Raw genomic sequence first — 25,923 nt, forward strand, 5'->3', positions numbered from 1 at the left:
GTTTCAGTTTGCTGCTGGGACTCAGAACAGCAAAAGCACGCAGTGTCAAGAATTCCAACATGAAGGTTTAGGATTTCGGATTATAAAAACAAGATGGGACGTTTTTTTTCTTTTTAAATTAGAAATGGATGTCAGGTTGGATGGTTTAAATTTTGTGATATGGACAAATTTGAAAAAAGGGATCAAATGCAAAAACAGTCCATCATTTATTGCTATTATCTTTATTGCTTTATTATTATTAAATACTGATTCTTCATTGCGATTAGAAACTTTTTTTTTTTTCATTATGCCAACTTTTTGTGTTCATATTTAATTCAGAGCATATTTCACATATGGTTTGGTGAGACATATAAATAAATATATGACATTTATCACAAAAGCAAAGCAAAAGCTTTGAAAGTCAAGCTTCCTTATGCAATGAGAAGGTAATTGTATGTTTGAATAGCGCTGGCCACATCTGGGCCATGTTTGAAAGGCTGTACCTCCATTTTGTGAAGTCTCGGAGGCTGTATGAGAAAAGCCTTTTGTTTTCTTAATGTAAAACGCACCATGACATAGCAAATTACTGTCTGATGGGAAAGAAAGACCAGAAATGGAGCAGACAGTAAAGTTCATTCAGGAGCACTTCCTGTGTCTTGAGCAGAGGGAAACAAGCCTACTCTGAGAGCTGCAGATAATGATTTTTCCCAAGTACATTTCAGACATGTTTGTTATTTAGTTTCTACTTGCAAGGTCAGATTTTCTTTTGTAAGAAAGAAAGTCTGTTCTCACAGATGAGTTTGGCCAGCTTGAAACTGTATCTGCCTCTTCCACTTTATCTGCATTTTAATGGCTAAATCACAAAACCTTGGCCCAGTCAATAGTAATATGTACCATGCTAATATATATCCAAAACACATGCAGGCAGGGTTGTCATTACAGTAGTCGGGACCTATACCAGTCAAATTTCATGGTTCTCGGTACCAGTTGTAGTACATAGCAAAAACTGTTGGAACAGTTTTATATTTTATTTTTTATTATTTAAAAATAAAAATATTAATTAAATGAAATGAGTTTATTACTCATGATGACAATAATTATACAAGTAATACATCATAGTGGTGGAAGAGATAAATGTTGTAAATATAAATATAAATATAAATATAGCCATTAAAGTCCATAATAGTTTAATTAAAAAAAATAATAAATTGCTGAGTTTAAACCTGTTGATCCATGTTATCTCTGCATGATCAATCACAAACTTTATTATGAAAGTCATAGTTTGAGCATCACTGTTATTGTGATTTAGTGTGGAATGTTAAGGACTTTTACACTGGCAGTTTAGTTTGGAACGGGCCACGGTTCGCATGAAAAATCGCTAATGTGAACGCTGTCATGTGGACCCGGGTGTGCACTGCACTTCAGTAACCCAAGACTACCTGGAGGAGGTGGTCTGAGTTCGGTTGCACTCGAACCTTGCTGCGGTTCGTGTGAATGTGAAAGCAACACTGACTCGGGTGCGCACTTGTTCAGGAAGAAAAGTGACCTGCCCATGTGTTTTAGCTGATTATTATGTATTTAGTTAATAAAACGCATGTTTGGGATGATAGTGTTGATGATTTACCTTGGATACGAGTGAGAGTGAGCCTGCAGTGTATTCGTGCATAGCGTGTGGAATCAGGACTACAAATTAATGGAAATCCACTGTCTCCTCAAAAGAGTTCGTTTGCAAGCAGCAGAATACCACCTTATGCGTCACACACACACTGTAAACCTGTGTTGTTCACTCAGCTGTGCATAATAGCACCAAATTAATTAAAAAAACACAATATATTGAATCGCAGTCTGTTTTCTATCATACGCGTGAACGTTTGTGATGACGTAAGATGCACACAAACGCACCAAGATTTGATAGAATCAAGTTGAGTGTGAAACCAGACCAACGCTGCAGGGGCGTCGGGAAAAAAACGTGTTCGGGCTCGGACCGCAGCAAACGAGCCCAGTGTGAAAGCAGCCTTAGTGTGTCTTGTGTGATTCACATATAAAGAGCGGTGCTGCCTTCATCTGCAAATGCACAGTGGACATGCAAATGGTTTGTCAGAGCTGGATGTTGTTGTGGACTGGTACAGTTTCATTTTTACTCTTTATGCCTATTTACTGTATGCTATGTGACTATGAAGAATGATTACCATAAAATGTATGGAGGTAAGGAAATGCATACAGTATGTTTCTCTTGCTATTGCCCAGATGCCAGTGATCAGCCTAACAATACTTAGTGTAATATACTGGCCATCAGACAATAATAGGGCTGAATTTCACTGACCAAGACTATAAAACCGAGAAGAATCAAAGTCAGGCAGTTCATTGACTTTATTATTTGGTGGCGTTTGTTGCTTTGTTAACATTTAAAAAACAAAACAAAAAAAACAGTCATTTTCATTCAGGAACCTCTCATTTTATCTTGCACAGCTTTGCAAATCGGCAGTTCCCTTCTGAGTATTCCTCTATTGTCATGCCATGAGTAGATAGCCGGTCATGGGGAAGAGTTTTTTAACCAGAGGTCCTCAACTGACACTAAATCTTTTCTGAGAGAGATGAGTTGTGGAGAGGGTGAGTCGGCTTCCATCATGAGAACTGTTCCTTGCTTGAATAAGCATCAGTTGTCTTCCTCCTTCATTGAAGTCTACTCTGCTAATTGCTTTCTCATCCTTAAAGTACCCATGCTTATCTTCAATTTGTTTGCACTTTTAATTTTGGCTAAAGTGCGCTTCGCTTCCTGAAATCGATTTTTTTTTAAGGTAGCAGGTAGCACTTTCTGCCACGTATGCATTTGTGTTTGTGAATTGAATAGGCAATAAATGCTATTGACCATATTAACCATTCTAATGAATTTATAAACTGTATTCTTTTTCAGTTGCCAATTCCAAATTCATTTTGTATATCAGAACATGATTGTAAAGTCCCGTCTCTAGAAAACAGATACAATTTTTTGGTCCCAATTCTTGCATCAAAAAAAGATTATTTGTTATTTACATTTGTAGTTATTGTGTTCATTTTGTTTTGCCAAACGGGTGTATTACGGGGTAGGGGTAAGGTCAACAGTGTAATCTAAGTGTTCTTCTTCTTTTTATTATCTATTCCTGAGTGAAAGTCTATAGCAGCCCACTGGACCCTTTGGTCAAAACGCATTAATTTTGGAACATAGAGGAGAGTCAAAATTTTAACCTTAGCAAATTTAAAGTCTCTTAAACCCTCTAGCTCCACCAATGGGTCAAAGATGCACTGATGTTTACGCAAATACCTTTGGAACCGAGCAGCTTGGAAACAAAATTCAGTTTTCCTCTGATTTCCTAAACTCTAATTTTATGTTTTCCTTCTCCTTCAGATTTTATCCAATCTTCACCGAGGTTGAGTTGCAAAAAAGTCATCACTTTTTTATCACACACACACCCAATAGTTTTTGACACGCAAAAGTGGACGTTAGGCTATATCTCCGCAATGCTTTGGCATATTGAGACGAAACTTGAGACAAAATGTATGATTTTGCTTATAACTTCGCAGTTTGATCAATCATGAAACTTGTCTCTTTAGATTTGATACAGCTTGCAGAGTCTATATCCAAAACTATATCAAGTTTTCCCATGTCGGCCATTTTTGGCATTGACCATTTTAAGTTTGCAGCAAAGTTCTGTATTTTACGAATGCATTGGCGTATTGATACAAAACTTGGTATGCGTCTTCGGCTACCTGTCGATTTTTTTTGGGTTGCTGCACAATTTGCAAGAATGTCTTTAGCTTTTTCGAATTCCTCTTGGGTCCTGCAGAATCCAATGGTACATGTTTTTCAACGGCCAAAAAGAATCACCTTTATGAGATTTGTGGGCTTGGCTCAGCCACGTAATTGCTGCTTGTATCTATATTTATTTACAGATGTTTTTTCAGAAGCAGGTATTTTTTAAATACAAGTACACTGTAAATATACATATCTAGACAACAAGGGCGTTATATTAAGTTATTAATTTAAATAGTAGTGCATAGTAGTTAAAGACACTAAATATAAAGTGGTTAAAAAATAAGTTATTCTATAATCTTTCCACTGTACAATTTTTTTTTAAATTATTTTTTAGATATGGGAATCTTTTTATTTATTTATTTTTTTTATTTGAAAAGTGAATATAATAGATTGCAAAGATCCTGGCTGCGGTGTTGACTCTCTTTTCACATTATACATTTATAAGGACATTCTCAAAAACCTGGAGAGTGTGGAGTCTTGTGACCTGGAGGATGATGATCTCATGTTGGATTTGGACTTGTCTGAAGAGACATCATTACACAGCGGTGAGTGATAAAGTTTGGCTTGCATTCTCTATAAACTGTTGCTTTCCCATGACAGTATTTGACTTGAAAGAGAAAAGTAGTAGAATGTTTTATTAGTTTTCGCTAATGTTTGCTACAACAGATTCTATGATAGATTTAAGAATGCAACTGTGCATGAAGCTTGCATAGCTGGAAACATTTGCATTCACATACTTGCGTAGAGTTTGTTTTTAACAATGTTGGGGTTACAATATTCTCAAGGTACACGCATCACATAGTTAAATTACTATTTCAAAGAGACAAGTAAAACAAGGCGTTTTCACCCAAATACACAAATTAGATTTCCAATTACAGTTGGTAACTTCTAGTAAATATTGTAATGAATGAATACAAATGTATTCAGGTGTACACCCTCTATTATTCATCCATCATCTATTGTACTACAGATAATATTGTACCATATAAATAAAGCACAATCAATAGTGTACAGAACAATCCCCATAAGCCCCTCTACAAGTAGCCTTTGCTATTTTTATCATTTTTATCATTTTTAAAGATGCATTAAGTATAATACTGTCATACACAGTCTAACGGTCTATACAAATCTAGAATTCATATAATGGACCCTTTTCCTGGGCATATGAGACAGTACAGATGAATGAGCTAAGTCATATTTTTTGTGCTCTAGAAACATTTCTTATTATTATCAATGTTGAAAACAGTTGCGCTGCTTTGTTTTTGGAAAGCATGATACACTACCATTTAAAAATATGGGATAGATAATATTTTTTTATATAAAAAAAGTGTGTATATGTAGTTTTATTCAGAAAGGTTGCATTAAATTGATCAAAAGTGACAGTAAAGATTTTTATATTGTTACAAAAGATTTCTAGTTAAAATAAATACTGTTCTTTTGAACTTTCTATGCACCAAATAATTCTTAAAAAAATAATAATAATCACGGTTTCCACAAAAAATATTAAGCAGCAGACACGTTTTAAACATTGATAATAAGAATAAGAAATATTATTAATAATTGGTGGATGATAGTCGATGATAAAATAGGGAGAAATCCCATAGACATATAGTGAAACATGGACACTAGCCATATCTAGACCTGATTATAATAGAGAGGGGAATTTAACTCGGGCCTGGAAGCAACCACCTTGCAACCTTCTAGCAAGCATAAATGTTCTGAAAGCCACCCACAAACACATTGTGCTGGAAAATTCTGCACTCACAAAACTAGTTCTTGATATACTTATATCTGTTGTAGATACTGATGGGATGTCACCTTATGAGTGCTCAGAAAAAGAAGGCTGGCCCATTCAGGGGAGACGTCAGCAATGCTGGGGCAGGTGTGAAAACAGGTGACCATTTCATTTATGCATTTTGACATTTTGTGAAATTGTTGTACATTTTATGCCAGCGCTTAGCACAATTATTCAAACTCTGAATAAATTACATAAAGAAAGCAAGCAAAGAACATTTAAGTTGTCCATGACAAGTCTAATGTGATTTATTCACTTTTGCAAAAGCTCCCATTATAATCAATGAAGCTGTCTACACTGCAAAATTAATCTCTTACTTAAATCTTTTCTGCACTTTGTTGTTTATGATGATGAGAGAATTTGTGAATGCATATTCAGAATTTAGTCAGTGAGTAAGTTGACCATTGCATTCATAATCTCAACAGAAACGTATGTTATAGGTTATAATGCTCAACGCTGCATACCATACGTGAAAAGAAATATGATGCACCATAAGCAAATCTACTGTAAATGTAATGCCACAATCGATACTTTTAATTCATTTAACGTTTCACATTAATTGTGATAGCCGTAATAGATCTCTCTTAATTGTGCAGGGGCATTTTTTGCCCCCTTATCTTGAATTTGGGGGGTTTTGTGGCATTTTAGCCCTATTTCAGACCTAATTTTACCTATGTTTTTATAAAACTCCAAAAACACACCTATACATAACATTTACTGCAGTTTCCAGCTGAAATGACCACTAGTGGCAGTAAAACACCAACAACTTATATACCTTTTCACACAAATGATGATTACATGGGCAGATTATCAATTAATAAAAACTTATTGTCGGGTAGTTCATTGTCCAATACTATGTTATGTCCTCAAAACAATTTTACCATAGTGCATGATTTGTAAACGAAAACATTTTAACATTTGCATCACATAATTAGCTCCATATGTGTATTTTCTGATCAGGATCTCACCTGGCAGCACCTCTCACCTACAGCATTGCCTGCTTGCCATGGTCCATAATGTTTGAACGAAACAACAACAGCGTGAGCGTGCCGCTAGACGTAACGCAGTTGTCCACGTCTGTCGCCATGGTTACTATGGCAGTGCAAGCAGAAACCGGGGATAACGCGGATATTACGTCATTGACAGGCGACAAGTGAACAGGGACGGGCACTTAAAATTCCTCTGAATTGACAAATTCTTGGAAATATTTAGGATAATTGAAGTACACAATTGGAAGAAATATATAACACTGTGCAAGTGTTTTTTAGATATTTTGATACAAAATTCTTACATATTGTACCTTTAAAGCAGAAATAACAATATACCATGATATACCATTGTGAAATACTCATATCGTGATATAAGATTTCGGTCATTTTGGCCACCCCATTTGAAAGTGTTACGAAACGTCCAAGAAGCAACCTGATATAATTTTGAAGAAATGTTGGCACAAGTGCGTTTTTCCAAATAGCCTGAGTTAGACAAAAACTATGCACCCTAACTTATAAATTTATCCAGTAAATGTATCTAGCTCTTGCCATTTTTGAGTTCAATATGAGTTCAGATAGTTTGTGAACAGACTGTGAGCGGTCTGCTGGTGAGCCATCTGAGACTGGGGCTAACCTACAAAAAATAAGTAAATGTTATGTAATGAATACCCACATTCTGAAGGCAGTCTTTGTTATAAAATTTTGTTATTTACAGTTCCAGTTTTTAGCCTTTAGTTCCCACAAGTGCAACAGTGTCTGTTTTATATCCATTTAAAAAGCAAATTAGTCTCAGAGAGCCACATTCTCAGCATACCTCCTACATATCCAGACTCAGGGGGATTTTGGATAAGATGGCTCTCATTGGACAGCTAACCTGTGTAAAGATTTTTATTTTTATTTTTTACCGTGGGCTAAGGCCTCTGGCTGACCTGGTAAATGCTTTTTGATCACTTTCTCTTTGTCTGACCTACAGAACTGCCATTTTCCAGTCATTTGACGGATTTAGGGGACAGGGGCTGGATAGGTCAAGGTCAGATCATGCGATACTGGATGAGCTGACGCTGAAACTCATGGTTCAAGACTGCTCTTCTTTTACAGAACAGCTGCTTCAACTGAAGACACTGCTTCAGGTCAGATACAAACGCATGCTATGCCAATATAACCTTTAATGTCTTTTCTGAGTGGTGTCCAAATTCTATTATAGCTGAATTTGTGATTGCATGTTACATAGCATGTCATAAGGCTTATTAGGACATTTCAATGACCGATTTCATTGACAGAACTCTTGCTCATACTTTAATATTTGAAGAATCCCATAACCTTGCATATTGCATTTTGGTGCTTAAATTCCAAAACAGTCAAAAATCTTGTGGAAAGCCTTCCCTGAAAAGTGGAAGCTGTTATAGCTGTAAAGCGGGTTCCAACTCCATATTAATGTCTAAGTATTTAGAATGCATTGTCAATTGTCCCAATACTTCTGTTCATATCATGGATGTCCGAGGTCTTAAGAAGATAATTACAAATTCTGTTGAATATGATACTTTGAGTGGGCTCTTTTGACAACCACTCAGAATGCCCTAGAAACCTCTTAGCCAAATGTTAGTGACATTATAAATCTAGTTGTATACTGCACTATGATGTTTCTGCCATTACAAAGGTTCATTTTCAGTCACAGAGTCAGTGTTTGTATCTGTAAGAGACAAACTGGACCTTATTGAATTGGCTTGGGGTAGTGTGGCATTTACCAAGGCAGTTGATGTTGTTGCACAGTTCATCCAAGCCAAAGATCTTTGCCATCATATGGCTGCAGGGCCGGTTGAAGACTCTTTGTTGCCCTGGGCACTGACATCTTAAATGCTTAACTTATTCACCTATTCAAATTTTCTAGAAACCAAAAATTTGTTAAATTAACTGGTTTTATTGGGAACACTTACAATAAGGTCTCATTTGTTAGAATTAATTGATGCATTAACTAACATAAAAACTAACAATGAGCAATATATATTTTACAGCATTTTTTTTTTTTTACCTCTGTTAAAATGTTCATGTTAGTTCACAGTGCATTAACTAATGTTGTTGATGTTGAGATTAACATGAACTAATATTAATAAATGCTGTAGAATTAGTAGTTCATTATTAGTTCATGTTAACTAATTTAGTTAACTAAAGTTAACAAATGAAACCTTATGTAATGTAAAGTGTCATTTTATTTTACTTTTTATTATCCTCAAAAATCATTAATTAACATTAATAAACTTACCCTATTGTTTAAGATTACATCAATGCAAGTCATTAAGTGTTAAATCAAGTAGAAAAAAATCCTTACAGATTGAAACTTTCCTTTTTTACAGTGTAGTTGTTACATGGTAGTGGATAAGGAAGGAGTAGTTTAGGTGAAGATCAAATACACAGATGTTTAATGATGACAAAAACAAAGTCTAAAGAGAATGCAGGCATAGAAATCCAGGATAACAAGCAGATAGTCAAAGAATAAGAATAAGAATAAACAAACCCATGGTGTAAATCCAACGGAACAGCTTTGCAAACATGCTAAGACTATTAAAGAGAAAGACTGAACTGAAACACAGGGCTACAAATATGCATTGCATCCCAGTTTGCCTACTTAAACTATGCCCTAAAAGTATGTACTGTTTTTGTGAAGTATAAAAAAGAAGTAAGAAAGTATTACATACTTTTGAGTGTGTAGCAGTAAAGTAGGCAAGCTTTGGTATAAACTATTGGTCATAATTTCCATCTTTAACGGACCGCTCGATCGCTTAGTTACATGCATCCTGTCACCGATTAAACTATCCTGTCAATCATCTTATTACAGTTAATATCCTCCATATTCAATTTAATTTAATTTCCTACCACTTTGATCTGTTAGCCGTGGGTCTTAAATACGGTGAACTGTCCTCATGTTTTGCAAAATGATGCTTTTAAAAGTTAATGACCAAACGTATCTTTATAAAAGTTCACAATGTTGTTGGAGATGAAATATAATGTGGATAACATTGAATAAATATGGTTAATAATCAGTATCTAACATGACGAAACATGTTAACATGACTTGATACTGCTTAATATCAATTTGACACAGCTTAAGCTGTGTAGACTTGAAATTAAGCCTTTTTCCCCATTATTATTTGATTCACGGAACAGGACACCAGTTATCTTGCCAAGAAAAATCTTTATTGAACAACATTTAGAAAAACACGTTGCTTATGTTTGAAAATGGAACATATACCTCATGCTTACACATGGTACAATCCACTTTCCATCCACTTTCCATATTAAGAAACTATTTCTCAGTGTATACATTTGTAGTACATTTGCATCATTTGAAAAACATTTCTTTCGTTGTAAAGAACATGCCAATTGTACATATTTAATGTATCATCATCATTGGAACATCTCTGCTCAGTGAACGTTGCATTGCACACATACCTCTAAGCAAAATGTATAACTCTCCCAGCTCCCCTCCTTGTGTCTTAAATATGATCCTTAAACACATGTATCCATGCAATCTATAGCCTAACTCATGCATTTTAAACTTAATTTAGTATTATGAATACTAATAAATAATAATAATACAGATACATAATTTTAAATATATTAAATGATGAAATTATATTAAAAGATTAAATTTTAGTCTTCAAGCTGTCTCTATAAAGCTGATTGTAGATCATTTCTGATAGGAGGGACATGTTCTAGAGCTCCTTAGAGGAGTTTTACAACTCCCTAAGTTACACTTAAGGCTTTTAAAGGGATAAAAGGATGTGTAAGATGTTATGGGAGTATGGAAAGATCACACATAAGGATGAAAGGATACTCCTACTTGTCCATTCCTTTTTATCATGGCACCTATGCACACAAATGTACTTTTATTGGTTCTTCAAGTGTGTTTGTGAAAAAGAGAGAGTGGGTAAAATATTCTCTTCCAAAATATTTCTACAGATACCAGTAGTCTCCTACTGTCAACTCTCTGAGAGTATTTCAAAATGTTAACTGTCACTTTTTTTAGTTCAAGCAAGTGCCTCATTTTTATTTATTTATTTATTTTGATTGATGGGTTGAAAATACAACAGTCCAGTGTATGAAATAATCAACACACGCACTACACACACACACACACACACACACACACACACACACACACACACACACACACACACACACACACACACACACACACACACACACACACACACACACACGTACATGCAATGTATATATATATATATATACGTTTATATAACGTTTAGGTATTGGGTAAGAATTGAGCAGGATTAGGAATGTAGAATAAGGTTATGCAGAATAAGGCATTAATATGTTTTATAAGTACTACTAAATAGCCAATATCCTAGTAATATTCATGCTAATATGCAACTAGTTAATCGTGAGAATTGGACCTTAAACTTTTATATACTGTATATATACACACACACATATAAACCTGGAACTTTTGTATTTTGGTCTTCCACATTTGAAAAAAGTCTTGTGCGACCACTAAACACTGAGCAATTGTATTGATAAAACAAATGACTAATTTGCCGCAATTTTTTCCACCACATTACAAGGTTGATTTTGTTTGTTGTTTGTTTCAGATGGAGACAGATGGTTCTGTTGAAGAGACTTTAGAGGCTTATACTCCACAATCCACTGACCAATCTTTACTTGATCAGAAGGTAAGATCTTATCTTATCTTCCTTAAATCCATGACATTTTGCTTTTTCAAGTGTAATCTTTTAGTAATGTTTTCCAGTTTTTCCCAATAATAAAACAAATCTATGTTTAATGTTTGTCATAAGTCATATGTACTAGAGTTCTCAACGGGCCTGAAAATTACAACCCGACCCGACCCGGCCCGTGGCTTTTAAAGCCCGGACCCGATGTAACCCGACACATCATCACGAATTATCTGCCCGAACCCGGCCCGCGGCCCGACGATAAATTTTTTTTTCTCTCATACACGTATTATCATGACCAGCAGACGGGAATTCAAATCGACCTTTAATGTTCATGCCTTTTAACAATACAAACAATACAAACAACTTTCCAGACCTCTGATTCTCCCACTCCTGTAGTAGCGACGGTGAATTCAGCTGCCGCAAGTTTACTTTTCACCAACTCCATCTTCTCCAGGCTAAAGGCGTGCACGCAGCGGCGTCAGGTCTGCCCCCGCCCCTCTCCATGATGCACGTTGCACGCAGCAGCCAGACTTTCTTTACGGTGAACAGCAGCGATAATTAATAAATGTTTTTTTGTTTTGTTTTGTTTTTCACTGAGCGGAAAAGATTAAGCCCGAGGTCCGACCCGACCCGAGTCATTTGCTTATATTTTCGACCCGAACCCGCGGGTCCCGTCGGGTTTGCCGGGCCGACCCGACCCGTTGAGAACTCTAATATGTACATTTGTATCTTTGTATATAATGTTTTTTTTTTGAGAGAGAGATTTTGTTTTCTACAAACTTAAAAAAAAAATGTAAGTGCAAATATTCCACGTCTCTCAGTTAATTTCAAGTCATGAAAACTACATGCATAATAATTATAAATATCATTATAAAGTGCTTGATGCACACTTCAAGTACATTAAAGTTTTTAAAATCAATCCAATACTGGGATGTGTCACAAGACACTGAAGAACAGACAACGGATGATCGTTCACAGGAATCTACTAAAGAGATTATACGAAAGAGAAACCACACGGGTAAATATCATAGAGTGCCTGCAGGCACTTGCATGACTTAACTCTAGTACAACAGTCTATCTATATTGCAGGATGGACCGGGACTGACGATGATTAAGATGAAGAACTGTGAGCGGGAGTCAGGTAAGTCTTGCACTGGTGTGAGAGACCAGACCAGACAGTGTAGTTAAGGTGAGTGTGGGCTTTTATGCAGGTCCCGGTTAATCCGCCACAGGTGTAGGGAATCAGTATTCAAGCGAATTGGAACGGAGAGTTGGAGTAGTAGGGTCTGACGCTGATGGGAAGGCTGGACTTCCATGGGACCTCTCCCTCCATGGGCGGCACCTGACAACCGATGGTGGTAATGACAAGGAAACTTCTGGAGTAGGGTAGGGTCTAGAATATCGTCACGTGGCACTCAAGATCTTTTTTCAGGGCCGTAACCTTCCCAGTCGATGAGGAATGAGAGTCAGCTGCCTTGTTGCCAGGAGTCCAGGATGGAACGGACTGCGTAGATGGGATCCCCATCCAGCTTGACCGGAGGCACTTCACAGCTGGCACTTCTGACGGCTCTACTGACCAAGGGAACAGGGGTGGCTGGAAGCCGAGTACGCACTGAAATGGTGTTAGACCTATGGTGGGCTGATGAAGAGAGTTTTAGCGTACTCTGCACATGGAAGATAATATCTACTGGATCTTCCTCTCTGTGTGCCTATTCGATTGAGGATGGTAGCCAGTTGTTAAACTCACTGACACACCAAGGAGATGGAAGAAAGCCTTCCGAACTCTTGAGACCTGCGATCTGAAACAATGTCTTCGGGTAAACCATTGTTACAGAACATATGATTAAATAGGGCTTCAGCAGTCTCCAAAGCAGATGGCAGTCCTTTTAATGGAATAAGTTGACAGGCTTCAGAGAAACGGTCCATGACTACAAGGATACAGGTGAATGAGTCAAAGATGGGTAGGTCAGTGATGAAATCCACTCCTAGGTGTGACCAGTGTCAGTGAGGAATGGGCAGCGGATGCATTTTACCTTCGGGAAGATGGACAGTCACAGAGCCGATGGAACATAGGTTCGTCCCTCAGGACCTCCCGGCAGAGCAGGTTCGGTGTAGGTAGCTTCTGTAATTTGGTCATCTAGAGCCCATTGAATGGGACTGACAGTGGAGGGAGAATGGGCTCTGGACTGGTCAGTGGCATGTATACGGGATCGAGTCACGGTTAAGTGAATCCGGGTGAAGAATAGAGCCCATCTGGCCTGACAAGGATTCAAGCGCTTGGCTTATCTGAGGTGTTCCAAGTTACGATGGTCTATGATCACTTCAAATGGATGGTTGGCTCCCTCCAGACAGTGATGCCACTCCTCCAACGCAAGTTTGATAGCTAGACGTTCCCGATTTCCAATGTCAGAGTTCTGCTCCGCCAGGGACAACTTCTTGGAGAAAAAGGCACTTGGATGGAGCTTAGGTGAAACCCCCTGCCGCTGTGACAGCACTGATCTGGTGAACGCCTGCTTAAGCTGGTGGAATGCTTCTGTGGCTGTTGGTGACCAGGACAGAGACTTGGGCATTTTACGTAGCATGGAGGTGAGAGGAGATGATAGGGTCCTAAAGTTTGCGATGAAGTAGTGATATAAATTAGCGAAGCAAAGGAATCGTTGGTGTTCCTTTATGGTGGTGGGAATGGGCGAGTTATGGACTGCATACCTTTGGCATCGATGATATAGCTCAGGAACGAATAGAGGAAATTCACATTTTTATAGCTTGAGGTAAAGGTGATTCTCCCTCAGCTTTTGGAGGACCTGCACAATGTGGAGGCGATCATCTGCCTCGTTCCGGGAGTAGATCAGGATGTAGTTGATGTAAACGATCACAAAACGATGTAGGTACTCCCGGAACACCTCATTCATGAAGGCCTGGAATACGGAGAGTTGGCTCCCATGGCCTATGAGGTGGTAAAGGGGTTGCCAATTGCTACTAAAAACATCCTGGAACACCTTGTACTCCTCTGGGATTTCGACTTGGTGCTGTTCGTGACAGAGCATATCAGATGGTTTAACTGTTGAAATGGGTCGAGAGAGAAGTTGTAAGCAGGTATCAAAGCAGCTGTCACTCCAGGAGAGAATGTCACTAGATGTCCAGGAGATATGAGGGTTAAGATATTTTAGCCAGGGACGTCCCAGGATGATGTCAGATATTGATCCATCCAGCACCAGTAAGGAGATATTTTCATAATTAGTGGCACCAATGTGAGTGCAGTGAGTAATGATACCTCGTCCAAGTGGTTTCCCCAGGATGGAGTGAACATTAATCTTCTGGCAAGGAATTTGCGGGATGCGAAAATGGTTGATGAAGTTTCTGGAGATTAAGTTTCCAGCGGAGCCCGAATGGATGAGGGCCTTGGCTGAAACGAAGTGCAGGTGCTGAGACTGCAGCCGCAGCGGGCGGAGAATGCAGGGCAGGAAGTTCCAGATCACATGCATTTAAGTGCTGGGCCACACGAGATATATTGTTGGATGAGATTTTCCAATCCAAAGCTATTGTCATAAATGGCAAGATCCAAATGTAGTGATGGTGATAAACCCTGTCAGTAGGCTGTGATGAGTGCTGGCTCATTCCATCGGCTTGCGGCGGCAAGGATTAAAAATTTACCACATCCTCAGACACACGGGATTTTCCCTGCTTGAGATGAAATAACTGGTCATGCACAGAGAGAAATGTGTCAGTTTGATCATATACCTCTTTGAATTGTGTAAGAAAGGCATTCAAAGTCTGAGTTACTGGCCCAGCTTGCTCCCAGATAGTTTTGGCCTACTGGAGTGCACGACCAGAGAGCAGAGAAATAATGAACACAACCTTTGCTCTATCCGTGGTGAAACACTGTGATTGCATCTCGAATAACAGCGTGCACTGGGCTAGGAAGCCGCTGCAGTTCTCCGCCGCACCAGAGGGCGCTAGTAAGGCCATGGGACCGGCAGGCAGATTGTGCAGGGAGCGATGAGCGGATGAAGAAGCGATTGACGGAGCTGGTGAACTAGGATCCATTTCACAATAGCGGTCTGGTCTTCTGTCACAAAACGATGAAGCACAGACAACGGATGATCGTTCACAGGAATTTATTAAACAGAATATAGGAAAACACATGGGTAAACATCATAGATTGCCAGCAGGCACCTGAATGACTTAACTCGAGACAACAGTCTATCTATATTGCAGGATGGACTGGGAAGACTGATCGACGATGATGAAGAACCGCGATCACGAGTCAGGTAAGTCTTGCACTGGTGTGAGAGACGAGACCAGACAGTGTAGTGAAGGTGAGTGTGGGCTTTTATGCAGGTCCCGGTTAATCAGCCACAGGTGTTGGGAATCAGTATTCAGGCGAATTGGAATGAAGAGGTGGAGTATTAGGCTCTGACGCTGATGGGAAGGCTGGACTCGTGACAGGATGTGCAGAGTTTCTCAGGGGCTGGGGCTAAACTGTAAATAAAAAGGGCATCAAACACTAGTAATTCCATTATAACAATTACTCCATTAAATATATTTATTGGCATGTTTATTGGCATATATATAATTAGGGCTGTCAATAGATAAAAAATTTTAATCACGATTAATCACACCCTTTCAAAATTAAGCATGAAAAAAATGCATTTTAAAATATTTTACACAAAACTGAATGCAAAGTTATCAGTCAAGCAAACAATGCAGCCAGAGATCGAAAAATAAGTGTGAATAAAATGTTTAAAGATGAACTGAACTGAAAATTTGAGTAAAGGTGATATAACAGATGTATTTTATTTATTCTCATTGGTACAATTATTAAAATGGCAGAATTTGTTAAAAGGGATAAAATGGTATGTTGAAAATGTTGTTGTTGTTACACGGGCGCCGCCATGTTGGATTTCAGCATTCCACTACGTCACTGGCATGGTAAGCTACTCTGTTGCTAACCAACACAAGCAGAGCAGCCATAGCATGTACATAGTCTGAGGCCAGCTGACATGGCTGAGGAAACAGAAACCAACAGGTCTGGGGGTTCATACTGTATTGCCCCTGGCTGTAGTAATGAATGGTATAGGGCTAGGCAGCTGGGGTTGCGATACATTTTCACAGGCTACCTTGACAAGGAAAACTGAGACTGACACACTTGCCATTCATTGAAATTGAGTCACAAAACCAAGCTAGACATCAAACGATCCAACCTAGGTAAAGGGCTAGCAGCTAAACACGTTGGAAGCACTTTTGTCAAACTCCACAAGCTAGACACCACTCCGACCATATAAACTGTATAAATAAATCATGACTCCGACGATATCACAGATCGATAATAATGCGTTTACTAGCAGCTAACTAAACCGCAGCAGGTCTGTAAACAGAATCCAATGTCCCTCTCTACTCACCCTGAAGCTAGCTGATGTTCATTGTGTCAGGAAACATTGTTGATGCAGGGAGTTCAACTCGCAGAACTAACGTTAGCTGCTAGGTCCATAGTAAGAGATATCTGTGCAGTAACCGGCCGTGCAGTATTTTGATTTTAACATTTTGCGTGCAGATAACTTAACAAGCGATCCCATTGGATGAATTCGTCCAATCACATTTGCCATTTATCGTCCTCGACTTTCTAAAGCGCACAGTACCTCAAACGTTTTAGTATTTTTCTCTAAATGCACACGACATATATGCAGTCTCTATTTACTAAAATGCATAATGTGCTTGTAAACAATAAATGAGAGACAGGCTACAGCCCTCCAACCTCCCACCACATTTACCTCTTATAACACCATGAACCACTATTGCTCCATTAATAATTGACTATGTACATTGCAAATAAAATCTGTATCATACCTGCATTACTTTTATTTCGTGTAATTTACAACGTAACGGCGTTGCATGCTCGTAGTTTCTTTTGCACTTGGATCAGTGAGGCGATACAGCGCGCGCCGCTGCATTTGCGCGTGCAATTGAGTGTGCGCTACGAGAACAGGATAACGGCTGACAGGACAAGAAAGTCCGTTTTTCTGAGGTGAAAGACTTTATTTCAGCGTACACTTATGTCACTGCCTGGTAGTCCCTATTGTGCTGGGTTTTCTGAAGTAGTCATGATTCGCCTCTCATAACATAACATGCTCTAAACACGCACGCAGAGTGGAAAAGGAGGAGCGGGGAGCAAGGATCACAAATTTGAACTATATCGATATATGCGATATGGTCTAATTCCATATCGCATTTCAAAAATAAATGTTCCAGGTTGTCCTCTCTGCAACAGATTGATTCCGGTGCACTGTCTATGCTCCGGCAGCACCCACACCAGTCACTTCCCCCCAAACGATCCTGTACTGTAGGTGGAGCCTGAAACTGATCGTCCTCCTTGTGGTGGTAGTCAGGTACTACTGGCCTGTCCCTCACAGGCTCAAACACGTAACCAAAATTACTCATTTTCGTGTGTATAGGACCTGCAGTTGCAGCTGCCTATATACCTTCGCAGGTTCTACCATGCCAGTGATGTCATCAGAATTGCCCGCGTTCTAATACTAACAAACGCAATTTTTGTGTTGCTTAAAAAAAATCTATATTGATATTTAAAAAAAATGTTTTTGTGTAATTTACTTTTAATTGTCATAAACAACACGTTATCAATGTTGATTTTTTCAGTTCAGTTCATCTTTAAAAAGCATTTAAAAAATTGTAAGCACATTTTTTTATTTTTTTGCTTATGTTGTTTTTCACTTTGCTCTTGTTTCCAAATCCTGCGCTTGCTTTTCCAAATGTTGCAGTTCGGGTTTCATGCAAATCAGGGGGGGCTTTAGCATCAACATTGGTGCACTAGTTCTAGATTGACAGCTCCTCCTCCAATCAATCAGTTGACGTCACTCCAATGCAACCCATGCTGCTGATGGTCAGACTCGTACAGGTGAAAAACATGGTGATTTTGCGTGGAATTTAAATAACTTTGAATTCATTTTTCAGTTTTGTGCAATATAATTTTAATTATATTCATGCTTACTATTTTTTTAATGAGCATTTTTAAATTTTTGATTCACACTTATTATTTTTTGATCGCTGACTGCGTTGTTTGTGTCTCTTCTGACCACTGCATATTGATATCAAACATACTAAAGAAGTTTCATAAAGTCTTTATGAGGATTGGGGCATGATCCAGATTGACATAATTCCAAGTGAGCCAACAACTCTTACATGTCCTGAGCATGTGCAATGGACTGCACCACTCTGAAAAGTTCAGATTAATGTACAGTACCAACAGCAGCACCAACTCACCACAAAACAAAAACAAATGTGTCTTTTGTGTAATTTTTTGCTATTAATAAATAAGCATGTAATGCTTATTAGAACCCCTGTTCTGATTTGGCAAAAGCAAAATTTAAAAAGAAGGTTCACCTTGTTTACTGTTTTTTTCTAGGTGGCACTGCTTCTGAAAGAGGTTCAAGAACTGAAAAGTGAGCTCAGAAGCAAAGACAGGATGATTGCTGAACTTTCCCAGCAGCTGGTGCGTATTATAGCCTAAATATTTGAGAGTAACTAACTTTAAACATTGAAAAAAAAAAGTGGTATTTTATTTTAGCATGTTATTTATACTAAATCATCGGATGGTTTAACATTCAATGGTTGGTAACGTAATGTTAACAAATACAACTTTTGATTTTAATAATGTATTTTTTGTCATCACTTACTCTCAAGTTGTTCCAAACCTGTATGAGTTTCTTTCTTCTGTTGAACACAGAAGATATTTTAAAGAATGTTGGTAATCAAACAATGGACGGTAGCCATTGACTTCCATCGTAGGCTACAGTCAACTGTCTGGTTACCAATGCCACTTTTCCACTGCCGGGCCGAATGGTTCTAAGAACGGTAAGGAACGGTTCCAGTTGTATTTCCCCTTGAGCCCGTTATGGCACGGCCCGATTACAAACCCTTCTTGGCCCAGAATTCTCTGCACAGTTGTCAAACTGTGCTGTTAGAATTTGTGTAGTGACATCGCAACTCAGGGTTGGTCGCTTGTCTGTTGCCTAGCTACCAGTTTCTCTGTAGCTGGCTAAGCACGCTATTTGAGTGACATAAACACAAATTAGAAGAAATATCTGATCATATCATCTGTAAACTCTTGCATTACCAAGGCAACGACTGATGCATTTGTATTACATTCCAAAGAGCTCCGTTATCAGCCCCACAGTGGAAAATGAAACATTATCCATGCCAGATTGGCCAGCTGGCATGGAATGGAATGGTTAAGCAAAGAGAACGGTTTGGCACGATGGTGGAAAAGCAGCTCAACAAAATTTAAAATGCCTTATTTTGTGTTCAACAGAAGAAAGAAACTCATACAGGTTTGGAACAACATGAGGCTGAGTAAATGAGTAAATGGGAAATCAGCCGTTGTAAAAATAAAGAAACCCCAAACTGAAAACAGACTGCAAGCCAGTTGTGAGGTTGCATAAGGGCCAGGGTGGCACTGGCCCCCTCAGATTGATGTCTGGTCCAAATAATTAGTAATTACATTAGAAGGATGTAGTAACACCTGACAGAGTTCTACAGGGTACAAACTCGCAGTTCTGATATCAGTCAGAGGATGCAGGGTTTACTAGTACATTTGAGTCGACCGCTTCTTGTTCATACAAAAATTTACTTACTAATTTGTTCATCAGAGTTTCTTGTTAGTTAATAGTAGTTACTAGAATGTTAATATTGTGTTACTCATGTTCCTGTGTAGTCATTCATTAATGATGGAACAGTATTCTAAAGTGTTACCGATTTTATTTTTTTATATATCATAAATGTACATGAACATCCAGAAATTTGGCCAATGACAGCACATTAGCTGTATATAACAACAATTTAACTTGCACTGGTGCTAAACTGGATGGATGGATGGATGGATGAATAGATGTTGTCCTCATACATATTAGAAACACAATGTGTTCTGATCTGCTTGTCTTGCATGGAGGCATTGCGATTGTATATCAGTGTAATCTAAACATGATCTAGTGCTTTTAAAAGAAAGGTTTGCTTTGCACCAGCACCATTTATTCCAGATTAGGTTTAAATATTGCACAAGGGAAATATATCTGAATACAGGGCATGTGTGTGAGTCAGTCTTGAAACAGGTAGTGCTGAACTGATTATTCATGACAAACTCAAACTTTTGCATGCAGAGACTGCCTTTATTTATTTAGTTTCTTATTAAAGCAACATGAGTAGATATATTGTTAGAGGAAATAATATTCTCAGACATAGTGAAATATTGTTGCTAAATTAGATTTTGTACATTAACTCAAAACTCAGATCTATTCTCATCATTTTTATTTCGCTTATAATGTAGTATTTCTCTTGTTTCTGCTTTCAGTGTAAGGGTGAATTTCATGAAAACAAAATAATCCACCCAAAATCAAAATATGAAAATAAGAAATTATATTTTGCATAAAGAAAATTAAGCTTTTTTTTTTTTTTGGCAAATATTTCTTGTTGTTGTTGTTGTTGCATTGTAAAATTATTGTAATTTTTGTAATTCCCATTATTCTCAATAACGATTCTAATTAGATTTTACCACATGTTGTATACTTCACATATTTAAATAATATATAATTTATTTGCATTGCTTAACTGTCATGAACTGTCATTATGAACTATATATATATATTTTTTTTTGTATTTATTTATTTATATTTATTTTTTTGGGGGGGATGTAATACACGTTTTTGAAAATCTTTATAAAATTCACACTTATTTTGTGTTTATGAATGTTCATGATGTTTAGACATAAAGGACCTGTAATATTGAAATGTGTGTTGTATTCTATTGTGAATGTTCCTGGAATCACAACAGATGTGATGAGACCAGTGTGACATTTGTTTGCTGTTAATTATACTTTGTTTTACATAGCAATAGATCAGCATTTTATTTTTATTTTTCATAGTCTTCTCCAGTAGAGGATATGCAGTGCCACTGCCTGCAGGGGTCAGAGGCTTACAAGGAGTCAGCAGAGCACCAGGACAAGGATACTCAAACCCTGTGGAGGCCACATAATGTGAGTATATATGCAGAGATAGGAAACAAGGTCAGGTCAGCTTTATCACTGCATTATTGGTTATATTATGTACATGATTAGGAATAGTACTGACTGACAGAGGCATAGGCCAAATTTTTTCAATCACCTCTGTGGAAATAAGGATGCTCATGTATCTGAGAGGAAAGAAGTTAGGGGCTGGGGTTTTGACTGGTCGGTGTAATCGCCATGCGTGTTTTTGAATCTTCCAACATATGCTCATTGGAAAAACGTACCTATACATACAATTCACTGCAGTTCCCATTTGAAATGAACACTAGTGGCAGTAAAACACCAACAAATTTTATTAAGTTCGACACGCACTTCAGTTTGCGTCTTTATCTCTCATTTGCCTTTGTTGACACAGTCAGTTTTGGTGGTACATTATTTTTAAAGGGGTCATGAACTGAGAAATCAAATTTTCCTTGAGCTTTTGACATATAAAAGGTCATCATACTATAATAATATCCTGTAAGTTTCAGATCTGAAAACTTCCTTGTTATTCCAAAACCAGCTTATATTGTAACCAAGCCCAGCGAACGACTCGTTGTGGAATGTGCCTATTATAGTACAAATGATCCTAATGCTAGGAATGTGGTTATTTATTTTCAACAATGTTAATGTCTCAGTTGAACATTATTTATTTGGATTCGCTACATTTCTCAGTGGATTATTTGGTAAATCAGTCGCAATTTCGGCACAGGCTTTGCAAACAGACTTTTATGATATGGACTCGACAGTAATGGCACAACATGTAAGTAACTGTGTTCATTCTAATGCCTGATCTGTGACCAGTGATTTCTGATATGTAATGATTTATGTACAGTCAGATATTCTTTGTCTATGTCAGTAAATCAAACCAGTGACTAAATGGGTAACTTCACATTGTTTCTCTTGGTAGGATGAAAATAATCTGTTATTTAAACTGTGATAAAATTATATATAGAAAGCTATAAAAAAAAAAAACGCTCTTTTTTTTTGTACAATCACTGGAGCTGTCAATCAAACAGTGCGAGTTTATCAGTGACTGAGTTCTGGACTCTCGCCAAAACTCCTGTTATAACAAAGTCCCTTTCATCAATAGTCTGATTATAAACAACGAATCTCTTATACTGTGTACATTGTGTTTTCACTGTTAGTTATGATGAAAGCATTCTTTATTGTGCAGGAATCAAATTGCAAAGACGAGATCATAGTTCATGCGCTCAACATGTCTGTAATCATGAATGATGACAACTTTAATATTTGGTTGAAAAAAGGCTGTGTGGTTTCTACTTCATTAATGGCAACAATCTGCAAAATGAATGCTTGTTTCCGAACACTGCTGATGATTTTATATTTAAATGTTTAGGACTGATTTTTTTTAAATTTACATTAGCTACTGACAAGTGACCAAGCTGGCGTGTTCACCAGCTCTGTTCTCCTGTTCTCAGTATTGTTAGTTGACCATGCTGAGAAATCTGTCATGGAACAGTTTGTAATTGCACTGAACCCAAATGCTGCCACTGGATGATGCAAAAGTCCTTATTGTCTTGACAGTTCTTAAGAAACTTTGTCTGTAGTCCTGGTAACAGAATTGTGTGATGATGTGACATTTCTTGCAGGCTCTGGAAGAAATCACTCTAGTTTAGTGGATCTCAGTCTGTGATTCTGTACTCAAAGGGTAATGGACAACAGGGAAAAAAAATGCAGTTAATATTCAGAAAAGACCCCTCAAGGGGTCAGATCAAACAGAGGAAAATGTTGACGGCCGGCAGAACGAAACAGCCCAAAGTGTGGCAGTGATGACTGTGTGATCCTAATTGAATTTGCCTGTGTTTGACAGCACTTTTCATGAATGGCGTAGTAAATAGGACCTAAAACTTTTTTTCCTCAATAGTTAGTAAAGGGTTCTTAGTATCCTTTTCATTGATTATAAAAGATTTGCCATTTTTGCAACCCTTTTAGCAAATTTAATAGATTTTTGTTATTTTCTAACTATAAATATTATATAAACATAAAAGTTAAATGGACAAAATAAATCAATTTTAATTGAAATGTATTTGTCTTTGGAATAAGGTCAAATGAAAAAGTCTATGTTGTGCTGTTGAATGTGTACAATGCCTATTGAGAACAGTGTTGTCATAATACCAGAATTTCAGTAGTTGGTGCCAATACCAGTAAAATTTCCCGGTTCTCTGTATTCATAGCAAAAAGGATTTCAGTATTTGACTTTACGAAGATATTTTTACAAAATCAAATGAATGTTAATTGTTAATGCTAATAAAAAATGTAAGTAATCATTACTATAAATATGACTATGTGAGTCATTGCAATGTCAAATTCAATCCCACATTTAAATAAGGTTGTCAGTCCCGAAACTTTGCTGTGCACAACTAACAGATGAAAAACAACTTTTGTTCAAATTGTGACTGGGTTGTATTGTATACAGAAAGCAATGAGAGAGTGCTCACTTTATAATCATTGAAGCTGTCAGTCACTTCTGTTCAGAAGTTCTGCATTCTTGCTGAAACTCCTGTGATCGAATGTCTTATTTGCATCATGTTTATACTTTGTTGTTTTTTATATATTGTTCTTGCATCTACTAGTTACTAGTATGTTTTTTTTTTTTCTTTTCTTTTTTTTTCTGGTAATTCTCATTTAAAATGTATGTCTTTCTGTCACTTTGTCACTGCAAATCACTGTCAATGTGAACACCCCTTTAGATGTTTCTGTGCATGGGACGTCAGATGTAGTCAGGGTGTTTTATTGGGTGATTACAGACATATATCTATTGAGAAAGGATGTTTGCCTTTGGTTGCCTTTACAAGTAACCAAGGTTTGAAATATTGAACATACTGTAGCAGTGTTCCCTTATGCCAAGCCCCAGAAAGGTCCCAATGGACAATGTGATGCGTATTGAACAAAAATGATAAAATGCTCTTGAGCACTTGTCTTAATTCAAAATTTTAAAGTCTGGCCCTGCAAGACTAGTATTAATTTGACAGAGCAGATAAAAGTGGCATTTTACCACATTTACATTTACAAGTACAAGTAGGGGTGAATACAGGTTGAATGGGACACTTTCTGCCATTGAGATGACTAGGAAAAAGTGTCAAAATCAACCTGAATTAACCCTATATGTGGCTTGCACTTTTGAATTTATTTATTTTTTTCTGTTGATCTGTAAGTGTTTGTATCGATATGTACAGTATGTGTATGTGTATGGTGCAGGGATCAGCTTTTCTCTCTCTGTTCCTCTGTACAGGGCATGTTGCTTGCCCCTATCCTCTCTTCTTGGCAACACTCACAGCGGGGGAGTGTGCGGCCATGTGCGCCACGTCACCACAGACAGAGTGAGTCCCTTAACCATCCGACCAACTGAACCAGTCTGTGCACTAGCCCCAGTGCTTGCTGCATGTCCGCCTGCCTCCCCCTTGTGCCCCCATGCACACAAATTCACCGTCCTATCACATTCCAGTGCAGAATCAGTCCATCATTTCCACTCCTTTTAGTTTAATTTACCTTATATCCTCTCTCTGTCTGCTTGGTTTAGAATCTCCAGACCCATTTAGTTTTTCTGCATACAGTAGTTTTCAAAGCCAGACAGTCATACTCACACTGAATGACTTTCGTCTGTACTTTTATCCCTCAACTAAATTTCCTAGAAGATCTGAGCTGTTTTCAATAGAGAACTTGCTGTTGAGATATCAGATTTTGTCATTTCATTGCCTAAAAATATACAGTCGTTACTGAGATCCTTACTGTAAGGGATCAGTTAGTTTACAAAATGAAAACCGTCATCATTTACTCACCCTTATGTCATTCCAACCTTTTTTTTTTTTGTTTTTTCAGGCATATGATAGCTTTTTTGAGGAACATACCTCTACTGCAGCTTTTGAATCTTGTTCAAGCTAACATTCATGAGACACAAGGTGTTTGATCATGAGACATGAAACCCAATGATGTAACTTGATGGCAACTCATCTTGACACTTCAAGTTTGAACTGTCATTTGAGAGCTACAGCAGAAGTAAATAACCCTTAAACTTCTGTTTCTCAAAACCTATTGCTTAGCTTCAGAGACATGGATTACTTTTATGATACTTTTATAATGCCTTTTTGTCTTTTTTTTTTTAGGCTTGACAGCCCTAGTACCCATTTAATTTCATTCATTGTATAGAAATAAGCAGCCTGGTTTGGAACCCTTTATTTTTTTTAAACAACATGAGGATGAAATCACCATACAGTAGCTGCCATCACGTCTGATAAACAAGATTTAATTTGACAGAAAGATCCTTCCCCACAATGCTTGTTGGTGAAAGAGCTTGCGAGCTGTGGTTAAGCTGTGATGAGTACTAATATGTCAGATGGCAGCTGTGGGAGACAGGTATTGAGAAAGAGAGTCATTAAAGTCTTTTATCTGGCATTGTGGGATCCCTTAGAGAAGACGACGACAACCTGACTCTTAGACACATATATTCTCTCTCTCTTTCTCTTTGACTTTTTGAGCAGTCCAGACAGAACCTTAATTCTGCCCATTGCCAGATGCGCTAATGAGCATGGAATCTCACTGAATGCACTTCCCCTTTTTTCTTTTTGCTTTAATTTGTCACGTGAAGCGCAAAATCTAGATAACTG

At 37.7% G+C, this 25,923-nt stretch overlaps 1 protein-coding gene across 4 annotated transcripts in view; it reads left to right on the forward strand.

Annotated features, from left to right (window-relative positions):
• Positions 1 to 25,923, forward strand: part of ccser2b (coiled-coil serine-rich protein 2b) — a 93,882-nt gene that overhangs the window by 48,503 nt on the left and 19,456 nt on the right. For 3 of the 4 annotated variants that reach the window (XM_081392137.1, XM_081392136.1, XM_081392135.1), the window contains exons 4-10: positions 4,218 to 4,317; positions 5,573 to 5,666; positions 7,530 to 7,686; positions 11,164 to 11,244; positions 18,665 to 18,751; positions 21,176 to 21,286; positions 24,552 to 24,639. In XM_081392137.1, the coding sequence (XP_081248263.1) occupies positions 4,218 to 4,317; positions 5,573 to 5,666; positions 7,530 to 7,686; positions 11,164 to 11,244; positions 18,665 to 18,751; positions 21,176 to 21,286; positions 24,552 to 24,639 (718 nt within the window). Of the gene's footprint in view, positions 1 to 4,217; positions 4,318 to 5,572; positions 5,667 to 7,529; positions 7,687 to 11,163; positions 11,245 to 18,020; positions 18,126 to 18,664; positions 18,752 to 21,175; positions 21,287 to 24,551; positions 24,640 to 25,923 lie in introns of those variants that run through there. The other variant, XM_081392138.1, reaches the window with a different exon arrangement.

This window comes from Scardinius erythrophthalmus, assembly GCF_964197995.2.
Source record: "Scardinius erythrophthalmus genome assembly, chromosome: 18".
In the NCBI taxonomy this organism is placed as follows: Eukaryota; Metazoa; Chordata; class Actinopteri; order Cypriniformes; family Leuciscidae; genus Scardinius; species Scardinius erythrophthalmus.